This window comes from Conger conger, chromosome 8 (genome assembly GCF_963514075.1).
Source record: "Conger conger chromosome 8, fConCon1.1, whole genome shotgun sequence".
Lineage (NCBI taxonomy): Eukaryota > Metazoa > Chordata > Actinopteri > Anguilliformes > Congridae > Conger > Conger conger.
Genome location: NC_083767.1, coordinates 59,352,638 through 59,379,933, shown reverse-complemented (window position 1 = coordinate 59,379,933; position 27,296 = coordinate 59,352,638). Strand labels below are relative to the sequence as shown.

Below are 27,296 nucleotides of genomic sequence, written 5' to 3'. Positions count from 1 at the left end.
TCCAATCACCTGTTTTCAGTGTCCTGCCATTTAAATATTTGAAGTTTGGGAATATTACCGGTGATACGCCGCTATAGACATACAGCACTGTGAAGAAGTCTTAGGCACCCTAGACTTTATAATATACATGCTTCTTTTTTCTGTGTGTTAGTATAAAATAACATATTTGAGATTTCCAAATATTCATTTTCCAAAAGATTTAAATTTACAGTGACATTTTTGTATTTAATTTTAAAAAGTAACATAAGCAATTGACTACTTTTTACATAAAAACTTGATCAAGGCTGTCTGAGATCAGAAGCAAGGAGCCAACCAAAGTCTGCAGAAGAACTGTGGAAAGTTCTCCAACATGCTTGGAACAACCTCCCTGCTGATTGTCTTATAGAACTGCAGGACAGCGTTGGCTCTGGGAGAAGTGATACCGTTTTAACACCGAAGGGTGGCCACAAAAAATATTTATTTGATTTAGTTTTGGACAATTCTGCCAAATTACTAAAATGTAATGCAAAATGTATAGTACGTTTATTTAGGACCTTTCATTGAATTATTTTTGAAAGAATCGTATCTGTACAGAATGTTATACAGGTGCCTAAGACTTTTGCACAGTACTGGACACTCACTGAGCACTTTATTAGGAACACCTACTTATTCATGCGATGATCTAACCAGCCAATCGTGCGGCAGCAAGTCCAATGCATAGAATTATGCAGATACGAGTCAGGAGCTTCAGATAATGTTCACATCGACCATCGGAATGGGGGGAGAATGTGATCTCCGTCATTTCAATCGTGGCTTGATTGTTGGTTCTAGACGGGCCGGCTTGAGTATTTCTGCGACTGCTGATCTCCTGGGATTTTCGCACACGCAACAGTCTCTGCGGACGTAAAACACCTTGTTGATGAGAGAGGTCAACGGAGAATGGGTTGACAGAAAGGCTACGAGAACGCAGATAACCGCTCTGTACCATTGTGGTGAGCAGGCATGCCACAGGCGGTTGGGCCACAGCATCAGAAGACCGGGTCGGGTTTCACTTCCGTCAGCCAAGAACAGAACCCTGAGCCTGCAGTGGGCAAAGGCTCACTTCTGATTCCAGTCACGTCAACAAGGAAGAGAATCTCAAAGGAATGTTTTTCGACATCTTATGGAATCCACCCCACAACTGAACTGAGGCTGTTTTGAGAGCAAAGGCTACCCAGTATTAGTATAGTGTTCCTAATAAAGTGCTCAGTGAGTGTATGTTGCCTTTTGTGCAAGCATAAATTTCTGGTAATTTTTTGCCCTTATTTTTTTACTGAGTCCTAAAAATAAAATCGGTGGATCGATAAAATTTTGTCTATTAGCCGAAAAATTTTAATGCAGAAAATGCCCATCCCTAGTATTTCATATTTTCTGAAAATTGCAAAGTTAAGAGCCAGGTTTTTCAGGCAAGTTTCAGTACTAAGAAGTACTAGTACTAGTAAATTGGATTTCTTAGTCCTGCTGTTCCCGCCAAATATACTGTTAACAGAGCTAGGATACATCCACTCTTTTCAACAATGATGTCAGAACTGCAATTTCAATAACAATTTCAATGCTCTTTCGATTTGAGTGTTCTGCCTGTGGTAGCCATTCGTGCAGCTTTGCTGACTTCTTTTCTCCAAAAAAAAGGTGAACATCGTGAATATCAGCTCAGTGTCAACGGAAATCCAGACTGTCCTGGCAGATAACGTCCTGGCCACCGGCGTCACAGCGACACTGCTGTCAGCAGAGGGCATGTAAGTGTCAGCTGCGCTGCTATGAGCTACACATCTGCCAAACAGCTCAGAGGGGTCATGTACCTCAGAGCTTTTATTCAAAAGCATGCTGACCCTCTCTGTCAGCCCCTTCATCACTCACTCTCTCTCTCTCCCTTTCCCTTTCTCCCTCTCTCTCTCTCTCTCTCCCTCTCTCCCTCCCTCTCTCTCTCTCTCTCTTTCTCTCCCTCCCTCTCTCCCCCTCTCTCCCTCCCTCTCCCTCTCCCCCCCTCTCTCCCTCCCTCTCCCTCTCCCTCTCCCTCTCCCTCTCTCTCTCTCTCCCTCCCTCCCTCCCTCTCTCTCTCTGACTGCATGTCCTGCACTCAGTTACTACCCTTATGAGGAAGACTCGGCCCACAAGCTGGTCAGAGGCATTGGCAATGTGACGGAGGGAGCAGAGTTCACCTTCCAGTTTGCTGTTAAACCTGAAAGCATAGAGAGTGAGTACTATTCATAATTTTTTTTTTTTTTTTTATAGATATATTTTGCATGCTTCCTTCACATTAGGAATTTACATATCTCCTTCAAGTTCAGGAAGTTGTGTATGTACAGAGTGCCATCTGTAAATATTTGGACCGTGAAACAGTTCCCCAACACATTGCCTTTGAATTGAAATAATGAGCTTTAAGTAAAGACTGTCAGCTTTAGAGGGTATCCATATTGGGTGAAATATGTGGGAATTACAGCTGTTCTTAGTCCCCCCCCCCATTTCAGGTTGCCAAAGTTTGTCGTTGCTTTAGTAAGTTCTAGAGTTGACTCCAGATGTGTATTTTTGCATTTGGAGTCTGTTTGTTGTCTCTCAACAATGCGGAACAAATAAGTGTCAATGCCAGTGAAGCAAGTCATCATTGGTCTTAAATCTAATTAAATCGGAGACATAGCCAAAACATTGGGCTTCTCAAAATGTCAACCAACCTGATAGACCATCGTGTTGGCTTGCTGTCTTTTATTGAGCCTATAAACAGAAAACACCAAAAGAAAAATAATGAAATGGTCCTCTGTGGGGGAAAAAACTGCCAGAAAACTAGAAACCTGACCACACACACCCAGGGAGGATTGTCTTCTGCTTAGTCTAATCAACTGTACGTCGCTCTGGATAAGAGCGTCTGCCAAAATGCCAATAATGTAAAAGTCCCGGAAACCCTTCCTCCTGTGCCTGAAAACCACGCCTCTTTTATACGGCTCAATAATTACGTAATTTAGTTGAAATGTAGATTAACTTTCAGATCTGAAACACACACGCAAACAACTTCTTAATCCCCTTTTTAGTGGCAGTGGCAGGTTATTGTGGAGTTTGTTTTTGGATAACCATGTTAGTTTGGATTACAACTTCGTCAAAAAAAGAATTTCATTCATTTTATGTCATGGTCAAAGGAGAATATTTTCCTTTTCTCTGAAAACAGTGAAAAGCATGGTTGCTGTGTACTGCCAATGCTGATGAATGCTTCCTGATAGTAGATGACCTGTTCTTATTCTTATGCTTCTTGGTTGTGGCATTCTGATATACACTCAGTGTGATATACACTCACTGAGCACACTCAGTGTGATATACACTCACTGAGCACTTCATTAGGTATTTATTATTATTATTATTATTATTATTTATTTTATTTTTTTCTTATTGGTCTTCTGCTGCTGTAGCCTATCTGCTTAAAAGTTTGACGTGTTGTGTGTTGAGAGATGCTCTTCTGCACACCACTGTTGTAATGTGTGGTGATTTGCGTTACGGTCGCCTTCCTGTGTGCTTTGACCAGTCTGGCTCATCTCCTCTGACCTTTCTCGTTAACAAGGAGTTTTTTGTTCACAGCACTGCTGCCTGATTAGATAATCGCATTAATAAGTAGGTGTAATAAAGTAAAAGTGTTTCTAAGTGTAAATCAGTTGGTGCACTCAGTTTACATTAAGTTAAATGGTTGGCATTTATATAGCGCCTTTATCCAAAGCGCTGTACAATTGATGCTTCTCATTCACCCATTCATACACACACTCACACACCGACGGCGATTAGCTGCCATGCAAGGTGCCGACCAGCACATCAGGAGCATTTGGGGGTTAGGTGTCTTGCTCAGGGACACTTCGACACAGCCCGGGCAGGGGATCGAACCCGGCAACCCTCCAACCGCCAGACGACTGCTCTTACGGCCTGAGCCATGTCGGCCCACTAGTTATGGCATAACTCAGAATTTTATTACTGGTACCACAGGCTGCAGGTCTCAATCTAATTTGGGGAATGTATCTTGGGCATGTGGTGGAACAGGAGATTCACAACATGAATGCAACAACTGCATGATGCCACATGTCAGCATGTTCCAGAATCTCTAAGGAATGTTTCCCGCTCTTTGTCCAATCCATGCCGCAAAGAATTCAGGCTGTTCTGGGGGCAAAGAGAGTTCCTACCCTGTGCTGGAACAGTCTGCCTAATGAAGTTGTATATTGTATATACACCCATAACATATACTTTCCAGGTTTACAAGTAGTCAACCAGTAACCAACCAACTGAAAAGCAGAACTGAAAACAATGGCAGGCGAGGTTGGCTGTGCACCATGAGTGCCAATGAATGCTTCCTGGTTGTCACTCGTAGTATCTTCTGACATTTACGATTGTTCTGACACTTCGTTTAATGAGGTTCAAACAATTGATGTTTACTTCCTCCTGCCTGCAGCCTGTAATTACATCTGTTTTCATTGTTGTAATAGTATGGGTTTACATCCAGCCAGCCAAACAACTATTATGGCTTATATAATAACACAAATTGTTCCCTTAAATGCGTCATTAAAATGTGTAATAATAAGAATAATAATACACTGTGTACATTCTTCTGGATAAGAGCATTTGCTTAATACCAAAATGTAACATGATGGTAATAGTGCAATTAAAGCTATACTGCAACATCCCTGTAACATTACAACAGTACTGTCTCTGCTGGTACTAGCACATTATGTTATAATCAGGGAAATCACCATTTCGCTTCGGGCGGCCTGTAGTGATTAAGGTACATTGAACAGAATTGAGGGAGTCTCCAGTGTTGTAGCGGCCTGTAGCGTAGTGGTTAAGGTAAATGACTGGGACCCGCCAGGTCGGTGGTTCTAATCCCGGTGTAGCCACAATAAGATCCACACAGCTGTTGGGCCCTTGAGCAAGACCCTTAACCCTGCATTCCTCCAGGGGAGGATTGTCTCCTACTTAGTCTAATCAACTGTACGTCGCTCTGGATAAAAGCGTCAGTCAAATGCCATTAATGTAATGTGATGTAATGCCTGTGTGTCTGTCTCTGTGGGGGAAGGTTTCCAGAGGAGGGACAGGATACCTTTCCAGCTGCAGCTGGAGTTTAAAACGCGGGAGCTACAGAAAGCAACGCGCATCGTCACAGACCAGAGACGAGTCACCACCAGCAGGTAAAGCTTGTATAAATCGAGGTCTGTGAGCTGTATCATAGAGAGGCTGGGAGATGTGTAATAGCAGAGAGGGATTCAGGCGAAAAACAACAAGGGCAATGTGGATATTTTATTCAACACTGTTCTTCTTCTGTTCCTGAGAGACTGAATGATTATAGACCTGGACTCTTTAGACTCTGATCTTTCAGATCGTTCAAACCACTAACACCTCAGATCACCGTCAAATTACTGTAGCTACCAACGCAGAATCACAGCCCAGTAAGCTTGGGCCCCTTACTGCAATTTTTTGGAAGAAAAAAAAATACACTCACAATAATGAATGCATAAACCTGGCAATGATTCATTGAATGATATTTAGATTTTGATGATTTGGTATCAATGTCCAACCTGAAAGCTTCCAAGAGTAAAAGCAAAACACAACACCACACAAAAAAGGTTGGATTTTGCTGTAATAATATGTATAATATGTTTATAGTCAGATGCTACCCCAATACAAAAAAAAACACTTGAACTGACCTTGAAAGAAAAACTTAAATACTTGCAACATCCTGTGGTGCAGATAACATCCTAAATTAGTTTCTGAAACACACCGATGATAAATTCAAATTGACCATAAAATTAACTTTAACTTGTTAACTTGTTTCTTTTTAATATGTTACAAATTTGCAACTGAGACTCTCCATGCAGAATTCTGCAAGAGTATCCTCCGGCTTCAGAGGAAAAGCACAAGCAATGCTTGCAGAGCAGAATTAGGCTAACATCTTCTACTAATAAATATTAAAAAAAATAGCCAAGAGAAGAAAATGAAGAATACTCCCTTCAGAAAAGTTCTATTCCTTTTAATAATTCTTCCACTATTAATAATAACAAAGCCCCGGGTCATTTACATTCTAGCTCAGATATTTCAAGCCAACACCATTCTCATGAAACAAAAATAAATCTACATTGATCTGCTGACAAAAAACCCCCCAAAACTTGATTGCTCTTTGGCCGTAAACAGTCTGTTCCCAATGGTGGATTACCTGATCATGGTGAAAGATAATAGATATCATAACAGAGAAAGATCTTGACAGTGTACTCCGTGAGCCATCGAAAAGGCCAACACAGACAGACCTTGTTGCCCACAGATGACAGCTGTGGTCAGGGATTGGTGGAGACAACACTGTGCTCAGGGATAGGTAGAGACAGCACTGTGGTCAGGGATAGGTAGAGACAGCACTGTGCTCAAGGATTGGTGGAAACAGGGCAGTGCTCAGGGATAGGTAGAGACAGCACTGTGCTCAAGGATTGGTGGAAACAGGGCAGTGCTCAGGAATAGGTAGAGACAGCACTGTGGTCAGGGATAGGTAGAGACAGCACTGTGGTCAGGGATTGGTGGAGACAGAGCTGGGCTCAGGGATTGGTGGAGACAGCACTGTGCTCAAGGATTGGTGGAAACAGGGCAGTGCTCAGGGATAGGTAGAGACAGCACTGTAGTCAGGGATTGGCGTAAACAGGGCAGTGGTCAGGGATAGGTAGAGACAGCACTGTGCCCAGGGATAGGTAGAGACAGCACTGGGCTCAGGGATTGGTGGAGACAGAGCTGGGCTCATGGATAGGTGGAGACAGCGCTGTGCTCAGGGATAGGTGGAGACAGCGCTGTGCTCAGGGATAGGTGGAGACAGCTCTACTCAGGACATGATTCGCGGTCCCTTCCCCCCTGTTGCAGCTGGGTGTGGGCGGGCAGCCTGAACATGGAGGTGCTGGGTGTTCACTGCGCTCAGCTGTGCGCCAGGCTGACCATGGAGGGGAGGGTGCTGGAGGCCCAGAAACAGCTGCGAGCGCAGCAGGACCTGCTGAAGGACCTCAGGTAACACCCCGCCGTCCTCCAGACAGGTTCCTCCCCCGGCGTCCGTATACAGGCGAGCGCAACATATTGGTGTTCAAATCGGTGTATGTAAATGGTCACTTCTGCCTGTGCTCTTTTGTTTTTCGTTCATAATTTAATTTTGTACTTACGTCTGTTTGTTTGATATTTATTGGAGATGGGGCACAAGACCACACGACTCCACCGCTATCACCAGATTTAGTCAACTTAACCTAGACATTTTGGGGGGGCAGGGCCTCAAGCAAAAAAAAAAAAAAACTAAATAAAAAATGGCACTCACCCCACCAACTATTCTCACCCCTATTCCCACATCGCCCCCATCCATAATCACACACTATGTTCATAACATGGGACATCATCTGTGGGCTCTTTATCAGGTGACAATATATCTCTCCCCAAATCAGAATAATCTTTCCGCCCTACTGCTACTAGCTGGTCCTGATCCCTGAGAGGTGGGAGCTCCCCCTCTGTTTTTTTCTCAAGTCTTTTTTGTTTCTGGGCATTGCACACTTCTGCAACCCGCAGAGCAGACAATCTAAATTAATGACTGACATGTTTATCCCAAACACAAATTAAAAGCCTAGACAAGACCTGGACCAACATGTCAGCATAGAGTTGTGCTGAACCGGGACCGTCTTTTCCAGTCATTATAAGTGATTATAAGATTCTCGATTAGCAGTTCTACTCGGACATGCTGGATAGATAAGCTCCCTGAATTTGGGGTTTTAAAACTTCCTTGTGTTTTCATGTTCTGTATCATTTGGTTACACTGCATATATTTTATAAATGAGACATACGGTACAACTACTGAACTACAGTACACTTCTGGATTTGTTACATCTATGCATTTCATACAGTCCCCTCCAAAAGTATTGGAACAGCAAGGCCAATTAATTAGTTTTTGAAAAACACAGAATACATTTGGAGTTGAGATAAAAAGACAATTTCAACTTTTATTTCCTGGTATTTAAAACTATTTTGGCTGCTGAAATGATATCCTGGATGTGTTAAACTACTTAGAATATAGCACCTTTGGTATCAGACCACCCAATTCTTAGGTGAGCAAAAGTATTGGAACATAGTATTTAAGTAAATGAACATAAGTGACACTAAATATTTGGTAGCATATCCCTTGCTTGCAATAACTGCATCAAGCCTGCAACCCATTGACATCACCAAACTGCTGCATTCTTCTTTTGTGATGCTTTGACTGCAATCTCTTTCAGTTGTCTTGCTGCACGATGAAGTTCCTCCTAATTAGTTTGGAAGCGTAACTCCGTGAATTGGCTGACAGAATGTTCTTGTAGACTTCGGAGTTCATCCTGCTGCTACCATCATGAGTTACTTCATCAAAGTTTAGTGTTAGTGAACCCACTCCAGAAGCAGCCATGCAAGCCCAAGCCATGACACCTCCTCCACTGTTCTTCATAGATTAACTCCTATTTTTCGGATCATGAGCAGATTCACACTTTCGCCACACTTTGGCCTTTTGTATAATTGTAATCTCGCCTTCCGATTCTTACTGCTGATGAGTGGCTTGCATGTCGTGGTATAGCTTCTATATTGTTGCTTTCTAACTCTTCTTTGAACGGTTGATTGAGATACCTTCACCCCTGCCCAGTGGAGATTGTTTGTGGTGTCACTGATTGATGTTTTGCGGATTTTCCTCACAGCTCTCACAGTGTTTCTGTCATCAACCGCTGTTGTTTTCCTTGGTCAATCTATTGCTCAGTACTTCAAAGGTTGGTTGGTTGGTTGGTTGGTTGGTTGGTTGGTTGGTTTCTTTCTTTCTTTCTTTCTTTCTTTCTTTCTTTTTCAGGCCATTCCCCAATGCTTGCGCAATGGCTCTGATCGATTTCCCCTCTTCTTCATGTCGGTAGATCTTCAGAGCTATTTATTGTTTAACCAATCAATCTAACAGGACACATCTGGGCAACAACAAAGACCTGACGGTCACATGTTCCAATACTTCTGCACACCTAAAAACAGGGTGGTCTGATACAATTGACTTTGCTGTTCCAATACATTTGGAGGGCACTTGTATGGCTGAAAAACTGATCCAGAATCAGGGAGGTGAGAAGTATTTTGCCTTTCATTGGAGACAGGTGTATTTGCCAATCAAAATGAATTGATTGATTGAAACTTTTAAACAACTTATTTTTTTTTTAAACTGGCTATAAAGAAAAGGGGGTCACTAATCACTAAACTACCAAAATGATCCAAATGTAACTAGCTGCTTCAGAAATTAATTGCAAAGTTGTGCATGATGATAGTGTCGTTTTAATGATAATTAGACTGGCTTGTTTGTTCGCGGAAGATTCTGAGTGCAACTGTGTACGGGCCTGAACTAAACCTCCTTACCTCTTTGTGAGTCAAAGCTGTTGCTGTGGGCTCCAGCGTCTGTGTCAGCTAATGGGATCGCCTGTGGCTGTTGGGCGTTGCGATAGTGGTTAGACCCATTACTGGCTGAGCCACTCCAAAGCCTGTTATTCAGGATATGTGACTTCACTGGCGCGCAGTGCTGAATGACAGAGCTAAAGGTCGCTTGGTCAGTAAAGTTATTGGACGACTCACTCGGTTAAGGCGCCAAGCTGCGGTAGATGGATGAGCCTTAGGGCCTCAGATGAAACGTCTTCGACCATTGACTGTAGGCGATATAATAAAATAAGATTTTAACCACTAACCTACGGTAACCTAGCTATATTTTATTTTGAGAAAATGGAAAATACGGAAAACAAAAAAGGAAACCAAATTGGACGGATGAGGGGAGGGTGTTTATACTGTTGGCGGAATACCTGAAAATAAAAACCATTTTCAAAAGCTAATTCAATCCGACTGACAGCGACCAAAAACAGAATATGTAGGAGGAAATAACATATTAAATTAACGCTAGCGATATAGCCGTGAAGACAATTCCGGAGGTCGTTAAAAAATACGAGAATATGCCTATCTGCGAAAAAAGAATTGAGCAATTAGCAATTGGAGCAATTGGAGGGAATCAGTAAAGTAAAGTAGCCTAATAGCTAGCTAGTTAGCTACCCATAGATAACTATAGCCAGCCATATTCGATCAAGTGATGTTAAAACCTTGAAGCCCAAATGATCGGCTACAATTCTATGGCACTGTTGAAGCCAAACTAACATTGTTCGATAGGAAGTGGACCGCCCCCAGCCGATTTATCCACGGAGTCCACGGAAATGGTCAAATACATTTTTGGTTGTCCTCTGGTCTTCATGTCGGTAGAGCTTCAGAACTATTTATTGTCTAACCAATCAATCTAACAGGATACATCTGGGCAACAACAAAGACCTGACGGTCATACGTTCCAATACTTTTGCTCACCTAAAAATAGGGTGGTCTGATACAATTTCCCAACTGCTTCTTATTTCCCAATCAAAATTGATTGATTGATTGATTGATTGAAACTTTTTAACTCGCTATAAAGAAAAGGGGGTCACTAATCACTACCAAACTACCAAAATGATCCAAATGTAACTACCTGTTTCAGAAATTAATTGCAAAGTTGTGCATGATGATAGTGTCGTTTTAATGATAATTAGACTGGCTTGTTTGCTGGAGGAAGATTCTGAGTGCAACTGTGTACGGGCCTGAACTAAACCTCCTTACCTCTTTGTGAGTCAAAGCTGTTGCTGTGGGCTCCAGCGTCTGTGTCAGCTAATGGGATCGCCTGTGGCTGTTTGGCGTTGCGATAGTGGTTAGACCCATTACTGGCTGAGCCACTCCAAAGCCTGTTATTCAGGATATGTGACTTCACTGGCGCACAGTGCTGAATGACAGAGCTAAAGGTCGCTTGGTCAGTAAAGTTATTGGACGACTCACTCGGTTAAGGCGCCAAGCTGCGGTAGATGGATGAGCCTTAGGGCCTCAGATGAAACGTCTTCCGTCAACTCCACTGTGCGCAAGCTTAGCTGCAGCCTGCGGTATGAAAGGGGAGCACCATGTGCCTACATCACATATTTCAGAGAACTGTGGATGTCTGGCGGGCGGCACGGATGGCGCAGTGGGTAGCACTGCCGCCTCACAGCAAGGAGGTCCTGGGTTCGAATCCCCGTCGGCCGGGGCCTCTCTGTGCGGAGTTTGCATGCTCTCCCCGTGTCTGCGTGGGTTTCCTCCGGGTACTCCGGTTTCCTCCCACAGTCCAAAGACATGCAGGTTAGGCTGATTGGAGAGTCTAAATTGCCCATAGGTATGAGTGTGTGAGTGAATGGTGTGTGTGCCCTGCGATGGACTGGCGACCTGTCCAGGGTTTATTCCTGCCTTTTCGCCCAATGTATGCTGGGATAGGCTCCAGCCCCCCTGCGACCCTGTTCAGGATAAGCGGGTTAAGATGATGGATGGATGGATGGATGTGGATGTCTGCACAGTCAAACTGGCATTTGGTCTGCGGCATGGATTACGACTGCAGTTGCAGATGATTGGCTATTTCAAATTTGGGAGGGACATGGCAATGTTCAGCCCTGCATCGGGTTCCGTATTTATGATAATGAAAAGGTGCTGGCCAAAAAGGCAAGGTGGGCTCAATAGGCACAGGGCCGACATTGGCTCAGGCGGTAAGAGCGAGCGGTCGTCTGCCGGTCGGAGGGTTGCCGGTTTGATCCCAACCCTGGCTGTGTCAAAGTAAGTAAGTAAGAGTAAGACACCTAACCCCTAAATGCTCCTGACGAGCTGGTTGGTACCTTGCATGGCAGCCAACCGCCGTTGGTGTGTGAGTGCGTGTATGAATGGGTGAATGAGAAGCATCAAGTGTACGGCGCTTTGGATAAAGGTACTATATAAATGGCAATGCCATTTACCATTTACATTACATTACATTACATTATTGGCATTTGGCAGACGCTCTTATCCAGAGCGACGTACAACAAAGTGCATACCCATAACCCGGGATAAGTTCGCTGAAAGACCCTAGAGGGAAGTACAATTTCAACTGCTACCTGTACAACAAAGATAAGGACGAGGGCCAATTATATATTTTTTTTTTTTTGTTTTTTTGTTTTTTGAACAAAGAAACAAACAACAGAGCAAAAGTGACCAAAGTTCACTAACACTGCTTACCTAGCTAACTAAAAATACCGATACACAAAGCAAGTCACAGAGACAACAATTAAGGTTCACAGGGAGGTAGGGAGGGATGGGGAGAGGTGCTGCTTGAAGAGGTGTGTCTTCAGCTTGCGCTTGAAGGTGGGGAGAGATTCTTCAGTTCTGACCTCAACGGGGAGTTCGTTCCACCACCGTGGAGCCAGAACAGACAGTAGTCGTGAGCGTGAGGTGGAGGTTCAGAGAGGGGGAGGTGCCAAGCGGCCTGTGGAGGCTGAACGAAGAGGTCTGGCAGGGGTGTAGGGTCTGATGATTGTTTGTAGATAAGCTGGGGAAGACCCCTTAACTGCTTGGAAGGCTAGCACCACTGTTTTGAATTTGATGCTGAGCTGAGCTATGTGTGTGTGAAGCTGAGCTATGTGAGGCTGAGCTGAGCTATGGGGGTTTGTTGAGCTGGAGTTGAGCCCAGTAACAGTCAGCATGTTCTCTTCTCCTCCTTCTTCCTCATAGTGAACAGAAACCCAGCCCTAAGGAGGAGAGTGTGTACGGAAACTGGCTCAGCACCATGAGCGTGATCTGCGAGGACCTGACAGGACATAATGAGGTCTGTACACTGCTCCACCACCGGTCCACCAGCAATTCAGTCCCATAATGCACGTGGCCAGCTGAGAGCCCTCTTGTAGTGTAAGACGGGGCTAAGATCATTCACGGCTTTATGAGCAATCGGTAAAACTTTGCCGATCGATTCTAAAAATAAAAGGGAACAAAATCCGGTGTTATTTGTTGTCTCGGTTTTCCTTAAAATGCTAGCGGCAGCATTCTGAGCAACTGAATATTCTGTAGTGAAAAAATTCAGTTTTGGTTTCCAAAGGGGGATTTAAAATTGAGGCCAGTTTCTAAAATTACCGCTAGCTTTCCAATTTTAGATTTTGTCTGTTGGACCAGACTTTCCAATCTTGTGTACAGCTTGTCACTTTTTGACTTGGGCCTGACCAGGAGTACCTCTGTCTTATCCCTACACAGATTTAGAAAATTACTTTACTTATAACTTATTACTTATCCATAAATAACAGTTTTTCTCGATTGCTTTTGGCCCATTTCCCGCAAGCAACACGTTCTCATAAATGCCAAAACATTTTATGCACACGGCGTTATGTTTCTCCTTCAAAAGTGCGTACCTCACTCAAAATCTTTTACTCTTGTTTCAAAATTAAATAATTCTTCCAATGAATTAGTCAGAGTCATCGAAAAATGAAAAGTCCCTTCATCAGTGTTTGAAATCGAGACAGTCAAAATGGTTAGACACCCTGGAAGTGCACTTTGGTACAATATTGATCAATTGTGCACCTGCTTTGCCTTCTGAATGTTTGTATGATTGATGACACCGTGGACCGGCCCGCATTAGGTTGCACTCTTCGACCAGCCTCTCCTATTGTAAGACCATGGTTGACTACATGGCCCACACTGGTGGCCCTCATTTCATTGGAGATAACCCTGTGCCTTTGTCCTCTTCTGCTACATCCTCTGTTTTGTGGTCTTCTCCTAAACATACCACCACGCGTCCTTATTCCTCCTCCTCTTGGATGAGCAGGCTTTTGTCCCTGTTCAATGTTTGCTTGAGAAGGTTCCTCCATTTTCAGAAAGTGTCGCACTGTGATTGTGTTGCAGCTGTGCCCTAAAATCAGCATAACAATGGACATCATGAGATCATGTCACTTTTATGTTGACAGGGTGATAACATAATCTCATAATCTCATGGTATGATCCTGAACAAGGTGAACACTCTGATGTGAAATAAGTCAAACTCCCGGCAGAATGTTTGGCTAATAAACTACTATAGTACATTAAGCTGAATTAAGCAGTTTTATTAGAGTCATGTTTGGTTTAGGCTTGAAGATTTCTGCCATTTAGGGAGTTTTTATTTGCCACTGTTTGAGTGTTTTTCTCCTCACTGGGCAATTTCTCTGTGAAAAGTGCAGCTTGAGTTGAATTTAATTTAATTCAACTGGAGAAGTATGTCTTAGGTCATTAGTTCTCAAATGACCTGGTTCGGGAGCACCTCTAGGTGTGCTGGTTTTCCTTTCAACCTTAATTGCAATACCTCAGGTATAAAAGGTTTGTGTCATTCTTTATGTTTCAAAGAATTCATATTTCATATTCAAGGACTATTAACTGGCAAGATCAGTTCTTACAAACCTAATTTGTAGCAACCTTAATTAATTGAGAGATCTGTTGGAAACAAAGTGAAAGATTTCTGTTAATTTCTGGTGTCTTTCAGGAAAACCAGGAGAACAAAGACCTGGTCAAGGTCAGTCTAACCGTGTAAAAAATACAGACACCGATCTCTTCACTGATGCCAACCGGGTACCTGAAGGGACCTAGAACTAAGGAAGCCAGGGTGATAGTAACCTGAGCAAGACTGCCCAGAAGCTATAACCAAGCCACTCCGAAACCTTCCTCTGAGAACAAGTCCAGCTGAAGCGTATGCACCCTGTCCTGAGACGACAAAAGTGCCTTTCAGCTGCACCATTTTTTTAAATCCACTGGCGCCCGAAATTCCTGCCTTGAAATTCCTGTACACCCAACCCCTCCCCCCCCCCCCCGCCTCCCCCTTGAGAATAACTAGAGCTGAGCTTGAATTACGGTATATTATCTCCACAGCCCCGCCCTCCTCCCCCATCCAAATATACACCTGTACAAGTGCAGGTGTTGCGTTTCAGCTTAGTGGCAGTTGAATTGTGTTCGCCCCGGTCCGTGGTGAGAATTGCTTTCTCTCCACAGGGACTGTCGGATGAGGCGGCCAAGGTTGTTTACCAGATGAAGCGGGCCTCGAGCGCGGGGAAGAGCCAGCCACTGGGATTGTGATCATTTCAGAGGGCGACATGGCTCAGGCAGTAAGAGTAGTCGTCTGGCAGTCGGAGGGTTGCCGGTTCGATCCCCTGCCCGGGCTGTGTCGAAGTGTCCCTGAGCAAGACACCTAACCCCTAATTGCTTCTGACGAGCTGGTTGGCGCCTTGCATGGCAGCCAATCGCCGTCGGTGTATGAGTGTGTGTATGAATGGGTGAATGAGAAGCATCAATTGTACAGCACTTTGGATAAAGGTGCTATATAAATGCCTGCCATTTACCAGTGTGCAGTGTGCTGTCCCTTTCCAGCTGTTCCATTTTTGTTTTTAACAAAATTTTAACCCTTGAAAATGGCTAATCTTTTCTAGGGAATCTTTCTTAAAGCCTTCTAGGACCTGTGAAATCAGTTACGTCTGTCAATTAGACATTATGGTGGTAGCAAATTAAATATATGGAGTGTATTATGACTACACATCAAAATGTATAAAATATATCTCTTAAATTGTTCCAGTTAAAGAATTTGTGTTGCAGAGGTATGAAAGTGTTTTATTAAAGTAACTGCAGTACTCCAACATTGCTGTGTCGATTCAAATTATTTTATTTTATATTCTCTGACAGAGACATATTTGATTAATTCACTGATCACCAAAATGAAATGTTTTGCTTTGCCAAATTCAACACTTGGCAACACTTACTTATTTGAAAGTCAACGTGAAGGACTAATGTCAACTGAAAGAGGCTTCAATTCTACTGGAGAAAACCTGACATTGTACTCATATTGCACAGACACGCTCACATTTAATACTTTTATTCATGTCCACATACCAAAATAAAGGACTTCAATTCTGCCTGCCACCATGACACCCCATATACACATCAAAACGCACATACTGCGCACCTTCCTGGAAGATTGTTGGGAACTACGGCTACGGCAACGGCAACCAGAGCAGCCCTAACCTTCTTTCAGGCCATGGCATAGCTCATAGCTGAGCAGAAGCTACAAGCAGAGGTATAAGTCCAGGGGTCTGGAAGTAAAAGTCCTGCCTTTTGTTTGTGTTTCCCATCTGAATGTCTGGTGTTCCTGGCTTTTTTCTCTCTATAACACTCTCAAACATGTCTGTGCGACGACTCTTTGTCAGAATGGCCCATCTAACCATCATAATATGTCAAATACATATTCCCTACCTGGTATTGATGTAATGACAGCTAATTTGTCAGGCTGCATTTTTGGGCATGTCCAATGTGTTCAGAGTGCATTTTTTAAGGTTATCTCCATGTTTTTTTTTTTCATTTCACAGACTAAATCATCAGGTATGTTTAGCTTTTCTCAGTATGCCTCAGGCTTCCTGATCCCAGGAATATGAGGCCATGCAGTTCATTTGTGCCTTCAAGCTATTACTGTGCATGGAAGTGACAGTCAACAGGATTACACTCAGTGAGCACTTCATTAGGTATTTAAGACTTATTGGTCTTCTGCTGCTGTAGCCTATGCACTTAAGAGGTTTGACATGTTGTGTGTTTAGCGATGCTCTTCTGAATATCACTGTTGTATTGTGTGATTATTTGCATTCCTGTCAGCTTAGACCAGTCTGTCGACCTCATTTGCCCGCAGAACTGGATGCTTTTGCCCCATTCTCTGCACACTCTAGAGACTGTTGTGCGTGACTGAGATATCCAAACCACCCTGTCTGGCACCAGCAAGCATTCCACAGTCAAAGTCACTTGGATCACATTTCTTCCCCATTCTGACATTTGGTCTGAAATACGACTGAACCTCTTGACCGTGTCTGCATGCTTTTATGCATTTTGTTGCTGCCACATTATTGGCTGATTAAATATTTGCATTAACAAGCTGGTGTGCAGGTCTACCTAATAAAGTGCTCAGTGAGTGTACATCAGCAAGCTAAAGCGTATCTTATCCTGTATATTCCGAGAATAAGCCAACATTCCTGTATCATTCCGATTCCAAAAATTGGTTGAAATTGGAATGAGGCTTTAAACTGAATAATTATCATGTTCTTAATTATTCTGCGGAAGGGGATTCAGTTCACACAAAGAGTCCCATAGAAGTTTCTCTGAATATTTATATAATGTCTTGTCACTCGTGTGTACATTAAGCATGAGCCATTCATTCATTCATTATCCTAACCCGCTTATCCTGAACAGGGTCGCAGGGGGGCTGGAGCCTATCCCAGCCTACATTGGGCGAAAGGCAGGAATACACCCTGGACAGGTCGCCAGTCCATCGCAGGGCACACACACCATTCACTCACACACTCATACCTATGGGCAATTTAGACTCTCCAATCAGCCTAACCTGCATGTCTTTGGACTGTGGGAGGAAACCGGAGTACCCGGAGGAAACCCACGCAGACACGGGGAGAACATGCAAACTCCGCACAGAGAGGCCCCGGCCGACAGGGATTCGAACCCAGGACCTCCTTGCTGTGAGGCAAGCATTAGCCAATCATCACTTATTACACTCTGCTGATTCCCAAAAATGGTTTGTAACATTAGGTTTATTACGTCTGAACGAAGTAGACAATCGGATAATTATTAATACATTTTTCCCCCCCATTGCGTGCATTACCTGTACATCAGTAAGGAATGCGTAAAATAAACACTTTCGCGCAATAGGCCACGCCCTCCCTGGTTCCTTAGATGAGGAAAAGCCTTGTAGATTAAGGATATAACCATGTTGTCAAATAAATCATGTATATACCATATTTTATATTTTGTGGATTGTTTATCAGTTAGCCTTTGTCAGCACCCTCCATTTCTCAGGCAGGCTGTCCCCCAGAGGGACCAGACGGTAGGCAACACAGAAAGATCTAACTTTAGCCTACCTCCGTTTGAATTAAGTACCACCTTAGGAATGCTTAACATTTGAGGAGTTCCAATGTAGGACCACAAGAATGTGGGCGGACACCTGCTACATTGCAGTATATTGCATGCAGAACAGAATGCTGGGAAGGTTAAAATATACCATATTAACATATACCAAATACAAGATGTATAATGCAGCCATTTGCTTCAAAATATAAACATTTATGCAGGATGAATGTCTGCATAAATCCATAATCATATTAAAGAATTGATCAAAGACAATACATCAAAACAAAACAAATCATACCCTCCCTCAAGATAAATCATTGGGAGTGCAGGTTCACTGCTCTTATAACAAGTAGCACCACAGGTGACAAACAATTAGGGAAGGAGAGACAAGACACACAAAGGGAGCAGTGGGAAGCTGTGAGGGGGCAGTGAGGAACTGAAAAGTTGTGGGGGGGGAGTAGAATGACCCATAAACTAGTCCTTGCCAGAAAATTACCCCCCTTTTTAGGTTTTATGCCCAGAGATGTAAATAAGAGGAGGAATTGCTTCTTCTCTTTTACTTTTAAATTTTCATTTTCATTTGGAACGCCTTCCAAAATATAAGCCAATTCAGTTCTACTGGGCTATAAACCTTTCCTGTCGTAAACATCTCACCATATAGGTACAGATGCCACCGGTCACTGCAACTCAGTGAAAACTTTAAAGGGTTAATTTCATGGCATTAACTAGTTTATCTAAGGTCTAGAAAATATTCTAATATATATATTTTGTGTTAGTGGGAGAAACCACACAACGTGTCCAGGGTGTATTCCTGCCTTTCACCCAATGTATGCTGTGATAGGCTCCTGCCCCCCTGCAATCCTGTTCAGGATATGTTGTTCAGCCCCCCCCCCCCCCCCCCCCCAAGCTGTGTCGAAGTGTCCCTGAGCAGGACACCTAACCTCTAAATGCTCCTGATGAGCTGGTTGGTGCCTTTCATGGCAGCCAATCGCCATTGGTATGTGACTATGTGTGTGTGAATGGGTGAATGAGAAGCATCAATTGTACAGCGCTTTGGATAAAGGCGCCATGAATTGGCATTCAGGAAACTTGCCATTTACTCCCAGGACAATGTTTGAAATTTAACTGCTACTGTAAGCCTGTGTGTAGCACAGTGAAACCGATTGCCATAGCAACATTGGCAGCTTTAAAAAAGCCGTCAATTGTGCCTATTCTGAATTTTCTTTTTACCAGTAATTTGTGCTCACAGTCTTAGTGTTGCAATTCCACAAGTTGTCAGCATCAACGTCAATGCAGAGTTCAGCAGCAACTGCCCTTAATTTTTATCCACTCAATTTCAAGGCTGTTAAAAGGAAATTCTTGATGGCATACATAGCCTTTTCTGACAGAATGTGATTTAAGAGAGTGAAGAATCCCTTTAAACATGAAAAGAACCTAATTAACAACAATTCTGGGAAGTGTAACATTCTGCGGTTGGGACAAAGCTAGCATACACAGGGATCAGTGGGTCAGAATCTGGGTTGGGAACTACTGTCATAAAACAGCCCACACGTGAAGTACGCACCTGACTAGATTGTGCTCATACTGAGTAAAAACCAGTGCGGGGGGAATTAATGGTAAATGGCTGGCATTTATATAGTGCTGTACAATAGATGCTTCTCATTCACCCATTCACACGCCAACAGCGATTGACTGCCATGCAAGGCACCGACCAGCTCGTCAGGAGCATTTAGGGGTTAGGTGTCTTGCTCGGGGACACTTCGACACACCCAGGGCAGAATCGAACTCTGACTGCCAGACGACTGCTCTCACTGCCCCAGCCAATACTGCCCACACAAAGGCTACACAAACTGAAGACACACCTCTTCGAGTTGCACCTCTCCCTGTCCCTCCCTACCTCCCTGTAAGCCTTAGTTGTTGTCTTTCTGTGGTTGTTGTCTTGTGTAGCAGGATGTTCAGTTTGGCTAGGTAAGCAGTGTTTGGCTAGGTAAGCGGTTTTAAAAATAAATAAATAAATCAAATAGGCCCTGGTCCTCATCTTTGTTGTGCGGGTAGCAGTTGAAATTGTACTTCCCTCTAGGGTCTTTCAGCGCGCTTATCCCTGGTTATGGGTATGCACTTGTGTTGTACGTCGCCCTGGATAAGAGCGTCTGCCAAATGCCATGAATGTAATGTAATGTAATGTAATGTAAAGACGGAGCCCACTGGCGTTGAAGAGCCGCAAGGCTCCGGACGGACGGGTTTGTTCGCATTGCTCGTCTCCGTGGCCGAGTGTGGGAGGAGCCGGGGAGGGGTCTCGCGTCTCCACACACAACAAAAGCCGCGCGTGTGCTCTGCGATTCCTCAGCTCGGAACAGCAGTTCCACGCCTTGTGGAGGTCTCTGCTCGCGCTGACAGACAGAGGGGCCCCCGGGGAAACACGGTCGAGATCTGCGACTCTGCATTCAACCCATCCAGGTAGTGTGAAGGTCTGTAGCAACACGGGGGGATTAAACTGTCGGACAAGCTGAGATTTTTGGGTCTCCCCTTGTCCTTGGTTACCCTGCTCTACCCTTTTCTTGTTCCACATCTTCTGTGAAGGGCCAGTGTAGTTTTGGTGGACAGTTTTATGTTCGAGTCCGGAAGAAAATCATCCGATTCAACTGATTAACGTCTTGACTAAAGACCGTGATGAGTTGAATAGACGAAAATAAAACAACCCTGATCAGATTAGATATGTATGTCCCTGTTCTCCACTATACTCTGTATTTTTTCCCAAATATTGTTGATAAAAGAAATGTTGTGCTTCCTGAGTGGTTGCTCTGTGGGAATGTGAGAGAGGATGACGTGTTGTGTTGTTGTAGCGGGTATATGCTCCAAGGCACAAATAGCAATGCGGTGTTATTTTTAGCTCATATCAAAACTATGTTATCAGCTCAGACACCGGAGATATGTTCTTATTCTTCCAAAGGCTTTTTTCTTTTTTCCTTTTTTTAAATAAGTCATATAAGGATGAAAGGCAATCTGTATAAGTCATATATGATGACTCATACAGAGAATTATTAAATTAAATTAAATCGTGTGGGAAATTCCTAGATAACGCCAGTTTACACTATCATGATGTCATCTTTAATTCTGAAATTGACAGAGCTACGTGACGCAAACCGACAAAATAATTTAAATACTGTTTTTAACATCCCCTCATTTCGATGAAACCAAGCCTCTCGCAGATAAACGTGTCGGTTGTCTCGACAGCCAAATGCCAGGCAGCCGGACCCCTGGAGGTCAGGTGTGCCCCATTGTGACCTTCTAGGGCGGCCTGTAGTGTAGCGGTTAAGGTGCATGACCGGGACCCGCAAGGTCAGCGGCTCAATTTTTTTCCCGGTGTAGCCACATTAAGATCCGCAGAGCCCTTGGGCCCTTGAGCAAGGCCCTCAACCCTGCACTGCTCCAGGGGAGGATTGTCTCCTGCTTAATATTAACACTTTATCGTTACAATATTTCTAACCAAGAGTTTGATTCAAATTTAGCAGCTCAGTCAATAGCTTGTTATTATAGTGTGTGTCCCCGGCCTGGGCTTGAGAAACACTGTACATTGGGGTAATGTGCCCACTGCCATACTGAATAAGCAAGCAAATCATCAAGTATAAATCATCAAAGTATAAATCAACTGTACCTCTGAATCCTGGTGCAGCCACATTAAGATCCGCACAGCCGTCGGGCCCTTGAGCAAGGCCCTTAACCCTGCATTGCTCCAGGCGAGGATTGTCTCCTGCGTGGTCTAAATCAACTGTACGTCTGCGAAAATGACCCGTAACGTAAAGTGACACTCCCGCTCCGCCGTTTCTCTCCCGCCTCCCCAGCGGACCATGGCGCAGTCGGGCGGCCTGCTGTGCGCGGAGCAGCTCCAGTGCTCCATCTGCCTGGACGTCTTCACCAACCCGGCGTCCACGCCCTGCGGCCACAGCTTCTGCATGGCCTGCATCGGCCGCTTCTGGGACGGCAGCAGGGTGTGCCGCTGCCCGCTGTGCAAGGAGGTCTTCAGCGCCCGGCCCCGCCTGCACATCAACCGCACCCTGAAGGGCATCGCCGAGCTGGTCAAGGGCGCGCCGGGCCGGGCCGGATGGGCAGAGCCCCTTCCCGCCCCCGCCCTGGAGGGGCTCGCACTGGCGAGCTCGCAGGGGCCCCTGTGCCCGAAGCACCATCGCCGGCTGGATCTCTTCTGCAAGACCGACGATGCCTTGATCTGCGAGGGGTGTCTGGAGATGGACCACGAGGGCCATACCATCGCCCTCACCAGCCGGGAGTGGCTCATTAGTAAGGTATGTCATTTAGTCTTATTAGTGCTGTTATTATTCTTGTTCTTATTCTTATTCTTAGTCTCATGTTAGCTTGTTTAAAAAAAAGATTCTGCCAAATGTACTGTTTGTGTGGGAGGCCTAGCAAGGTGCAGCCTCCTCACTAATGCAGGGATAAAACCCGACTCTCATGAGGCTGTGGTCGTATTCTTCAGTCTCAGCTCGGGACCAGCCAGGCAGAAATCCAGGAGATGATCAGGTACCGGGTGGTTAAGGTGGAAGAGCTGAGGACATCACAGGACGGATTCTGTGTGAGTGTCCTGCTGGTTAATACCTTCCATAACATAATTAAGTAAAAGCATAGTTGTTGTTGATTGAGTCTCAGGCACGGAGTGTTAATCAACTTAGCTAATTGAAGACAACAATAAAAACCTTGCATTGTCTATTCAGGCATTTAAGCTGTTTCAGCTCAATAAATATATACAATAAACAAACACGCAGAACTGGGGACGGCCCCTTCCACACACGGACCCTTGTGTCTGAGCAAGAGCGCTCCTCTGTCCCCTCACGCTGCCCAGACGTCGACCGGGCGGGAGACGCAGAGCAGCATGCGGGCGCTGAAGGCGCTGGCCAGCTCCGTGGAGACCGCCCAGGCCAAGCTCCTGGAGGTGATCCAGATGAACAGGCTGGCTGCTGAGCAGCAGGCCCAGGGTCTGGTGGAGGATCTGGAGCGGGAGATCAGCCAGCTGAGGAAGAGGAACGACATGCTCACCCAGCTCTCGCTCACCGAAGACTACACCCTCATGCTCAAGGTTAAACAGGCCCGCCGGGACAGGGGGGGGCGGGGGGAGGGGTTGTTTCGGGGACAAAAGGCTCCAATCTGGAGAGAACGGCCATTTTGGATCGGATAATTTACTGCTGCGACTTTAAACTGAATCGATAAACCGTACAGATTAGTTTAAGAGCTCCAAATTCAAATATATACACTAGCTCATGGAGCTTGTCTGCGCTCGCAGTATAACATCAGGCTGAAATATCAACGTGGTGTGTTAAAATGTGTCTTTGCCAGATTCGGTGGTTATTGATAGTGACACCCTTAAGTGTAGAGACGTCGTGTTCTGTGTGTTTGACTCTCTCGCGGCGTCTTAACGAGGGGTTTTGTTCGCTCTCCATTCGTCACTGCAGCACTTTCCCACCCTCTGCACTCCTCCGCAAACAAAGGACTGGTCGGGCGTGTCCGTGAACTCTGACCTCTGTGTGGAGGGGATAGGCAGAGCGGTGTCGCAGCTGACCGAACGTTTCCAGGAAGAACTGCAACGGCTGCCAGAAATGAGTGAGTGCTCGCATGTTGACCCTGGTTTATATTCTCACTCTCTTTTCATTTACGTTACAATAATATGTTTAAAATGTCACCTGCTCCAGTCACGGCACCGTGTATGTGACTGCCAAGTCTCATCAGAGTTTATTGATCTCTGATTAGTTTATTATCAGCAAACTGGGTGCACTTATTTCACATCAGTTTCAGATTATTTAGTCTCATAGTGCTGGGCCTGCCTAGTATTCCAGCGGTAGGTCCATATACTTGCCTGGACCTTAGTGAAGTCTTAGTGAAGACAGTTATTAAATGTGAAATGAGCATCATTGAAATGAACTTGTGAACTCGGACCTTTAAAGAATATCTTTCTCCTGGAACAGGCATTCGTTTTCCTGTGGAGGCCTCCCCAATGAGACTACAGCCAAGTAAGCAAAGATTTAGTGGCAAAAATGCTCTGTTTCCAGTTCTCCCAAATAGATTATATGCATTATATTCTGAACCACAGTACCCCAACCGTATCGCCCCTCACTCCACACCTGAAAAATACTCTGCAGTTTACTAACTTTTTTTTTTTTTTTTTTAGTTTTTATTTCAGAAGAAATCAAGATGCAAGACTATGCAGGTTTGTGTCTCTAATTTGGCATTTGATTATACATATTTAAAGCCACCGTTTTATGTTTTTTCTTTTGTGAAAAATAAACAAAAGCTAAAAAACAATGATTAAACTGGATGTAACTACACAGCACAGCTACAACTGTGTAATTATACACTTGATTGAACACACGGTTTTTTTTTTTATAACTGAACAATCATTTCATTAGAGTTAACTCTGCCTTTATGCTACTGTATGTGTTGTTCAAGGTTATATTTTAAAACAAAGTGGATTTTTCCATTTATTGCAATTTATGTAGTAGTAAGTCTTACAGAGCTAAAGCCATTCTCTGTAGTTGTAGGTGACCTGTAATGAATGTAATAAAGGGTAATGACTTCAGTCAGTGTTGTTTTTACTGTAACCACTTCTATGCGAGCCTTTGCCTTAAGGTGGAGGTGATTTAGTCTAGCGGACAGTTTCATGCTCCCCGCAGTGGGGGAAGGTGTAATGAGCATTCGGAGTAATCCTCTTACCTTGCTCCTCCGCAGTGGAAGTGACGTTCGACGACGCGACGGCCCACCCTAAACTGGTCTTGTCCGAGGACAGAAAGCAGGTTTGGTGCGGAGACAAGTTAAAGAGGGTCCCAGACAACCAGGAGAGATTCGATCGGGTGATCTGTGTCCTGGGACGGGAGGGCTTCACCGGGGGGAAGCACTACTGGGAGGTTGGGGTGGCGGGCAAGACAGACTGGGACATAGGCGTGGCCATCCATTCCAGCCACAGGAAGGGCAAGCTCATCGTCACCCCGGGCAACGGCTACTGGTTCCTGAGCCTCCGGGACAACAACAACTTCAACGTCCGGCCGTCGACCTCAGGCGGCCAAAAGCGAATTCCCCACGTGATAGGAGTGTTTCTGGACTATGAGAGGGGACAGGTGTCTTTTTACAACGTAGGCACCAAGGAGCTCATCCACACTTTCACCGACACCTTCTCTAAGACGGTGTATCCCTTCTTCAGTCCCTGTGGGAACAAGTCTGGACGAAACGAGGCACCCCTGGTTATTACGCCGGTGCACTAACTGATGGAGATATATCACCCAGAGGGGGCGTCTCACTATTTGCTTGCTTATTCAGTATGGCAGTGGGCACATTACTCCAATGTACAGTGTTTCTCAAGCCCAGGCCCGGGGGGACACACTATAATAACAAGCTATTGACTGAGCTGCTAAATTTGAATCAAACACTTGGTTAAAAATATTGTAAAGATAAAGTGTTAATATTATTATGGTCTCTTTTCTGATATACTTGTATTGAGGTTATGTGTTCCCTCTAACCACAAGGGATGTGATATTTTGTAATTACCACTGACAGTTTGTTGAATGTATGTTGTAAGTTTTCATTTTTGTTGATACTTTTAAATTAATTCAAATAAACTTTATAAAATTATGTGTCACTTTCAATGTTCTTTTGACCAGAAAAAACTAATATGAACTAAGGAGAAAAAAAGCGATTTTGAATATTTCCATATGTGGTTAAAAGCCCACAGTAGCTCCATGCTATAAAGAGACCATAGATATTTACCATTCTGTTCATTCTCTCGAATTCTCACACTTTCAGAGCACACATATTCAAGGCTGTATTTCCATAAAACAGAAAACGATAAAGCACAAGCCATGGGATAATGGTAATTGAATTAGGTGGTTCCTAATTCAAAGTGCAATGACCATTGAGACAATCAGTAAGGAACAGTATATGAATAAGAACTATATTTCTTTGTTACCATGGACTGTGCTGAGTGTTTGTGTCTGCTTCTTTTTTTTCTATTTTTGTCTTTTGTTTCTGATTTTTGTCTCATCTGCTTCTTAGCTGATTTTTGAAAAGGCGCTACAAGAATGTGAACCCAGAACCTACTGTTTACAAGACACATACAAGAAACGTACATTTTCTATAAAACTGCGTCCTTGTGGGTGAAATGAAACAGTGAAAAGCAATCAAGTGGTGAATACAGCACAAAGCCATTGCTCTCAAATCAGAGACTTCCCACAAGTACCCAACTGAATTCAAAACAAGTGACCCATGCAATCAAAGCGCTGGTTGCTGGAGCTCCAAAATACCACTAAATGACATACTGTTTACTCATTCTGATCGAACAGTCACATTTGTACGTTTACAGCTTGAGATCTGCACAGCTCCAAAGGTGCAATCGGTCAGTCAGCGTGTGGTACTTATATGACAGTGCCATGCTGAGGTTGTGAGTTTGAGCCTCACCTGAAGCAGGCTGGTTTTTCAACGGTGTGCGTGTTTCTTAAAGAAAATAAGAACTCTGCTGAAGACATTCAACTGAGACTTGAACCCAGGACCTACAGTTTACAGGACTGTCACTCTAACCAGTAAAGCTACAGCATCATATCACAGATCTGCACGCCAACTCCCAGCCAGAAAGGCCCAATGTTTTATGGAGTAGCACTGTTTTCCTGAGAGTAGCGATGTTCTCCAGCAGGTGTTCTGCTAAGCAAATCCAATGCATCAAAGTAGTCGACCACTGGAGGCACAGCTTACTCATTTCTACCTGGCTGAGGTGAGCCTTTCTGGGTGAATTTTCATATATGAAATATTCATTTTCACTGGAATCAATTAGGTCAATTAGGTCGGCTATTATTTTTTGACTATTATTTTTTAAATATTTCTAAAGACTACTGTAATGCAAGTTGGCAAGGTGTTCACCTCTACAATAGTTTCACTCTTTTTTTCCAAACATACCTTTACCTTAATTTTGGTTTCGTCAGACCAAAGAACATTGTTCCAAAAGGCTTCAGGCTTCTCAGTGTTTTCTTCTGAAGACTTCAGACACTTAATTTCGTGTTGAAGTCGTTCTTTCTGGCAGCTCTGTCATGTAGGTCTTTGTTGTTTAAAGTATGTTGCACTGTTCTCCTGTGAACAGCTAGACCTGTTCCTGCTGCTCTTTTTTTGCAGCTCTTTTGCAGTGATGTGCATTCTATCTGAACATTTTCTTAGTCTTCCAAACCTTGCCTTCAACTGTTCCATTCATCTAATAATAATTTATTTAATAATGTTTCTGACAGTGGAAATAGGCCGTGGAATTATAGGCATGGAATTACTTCAGAATAAAAGGCCCTGGAATTTTACTCACCTGACTCACTGAAGCCCTAACAGGTAAATCACCTGGGTCTGGGCCTTAGTAACTATCTTTTTTTAAGTAATAAATAAATAATTTTAAAATAATTTATTAACAGTAAAAAATAAAAATAAAAAGTAATCTCACTTTAAAATTGGCCTTTAAAAGGTCTCGTATTTAACTCGGCACCATTTAGAGTTCAGGT

The 27,296-nt window shown here is 44.0% G+C and overlaps 2 protein-coding genes across 3 annotated transcripts in view; both read left to right on the top strand.

Annotated features, from left to right (window-relative positions):
• Positions 1-15,509, top strand: part of si:dkey-9k7.3 (circularly permutated Ras protein 1) — a 30,231-nt gene extending 14,722 nt beyond the window's left edge. Inside the window, exons 14-20 of one of the 2 annotated variants that reach the window (XM_061252342.1) lie at positions 1,648-1,754; positions 2,100-2,212; positions 5,057-5,168; positions 6,877-7,017; positions 12,601-12,694; positions 14,369-14,398; positions 14,872-15,509. In XM_061252342.1, coding sequence (XP_061108326.1) covers positions 1,648-1,754; positions 2,100-2,212; positions 5,057-5,168; positions 6,877-7,017; positions 12,601-12,694; positions 14,369-14,398; positions 14,872-14,955 — 681 coding nt within the window. In that variant the 3' untranslated portion in view covers positions 14,956-15,509. The remainder of the gene's footprint in view (positions 1-1,647; positions 1,755-2,099; positions 2,213-5,056; positions 5,169-6,876; positions 7,018-12,600; positions 12,695-14,368; positions 14,399-14,871) is intronic. The other variant, XM_061252344.1, reaches the window with a different exon arrangement.
• Positions 15,510-21,620: 6,111 nt separating this feature from the next.
• Positions 21,621-25,140, top strand: LOC133135636 (E3 ubiquitin-protein ligase TRIM21-like). Its single transcript, XM_061252795.1, has 7 exons — positions 21,621-22,073; positions 22,265-22,360; positions 22,628-22,861; positions 23,235-23,382; positions 23,745-23,789; positions 23,960-23,986; positions 24,505-25,140. The coding sequence occupies exons 1-7, from the start codon at positions 21,621-21,623 to the stop codon at positions 25,032-25,034; spliced, it is 1,533 nt and encodes a 510-aa protein (XP_061108779.1). The 3' UTR covers positions 25,035-25,140.
• Positions 25,141-27,296: the final 2,156 nt, after the last annotated feature.

Excerpts from the sequence above, each read along its gene's own strand:
- LOC133135636 (XM_061252795.1), top strand. The coding sequence starts at position 21,621 with ATGGCGCAGTCGGGCGGCCTGCTGTGCGCGGAGCAGCTCCAGTGCTCC. Across the intron at positions 22,074-22,264 it reads GGGAGTGGCTCATTAGTAAG|TCTCAGCTCGGGACCAGCCA; the intron begins GTATGTCATTTA and ends CGTATTCTTCAG. Across the intron at positions 23,987-24,504 it reads CAAGATGCAAGACTATGCAG|TGGAAGTGACGTTCGACGAC; the intron begins GTTTGTGTCTCT and ends GCTCCTCCGCAG.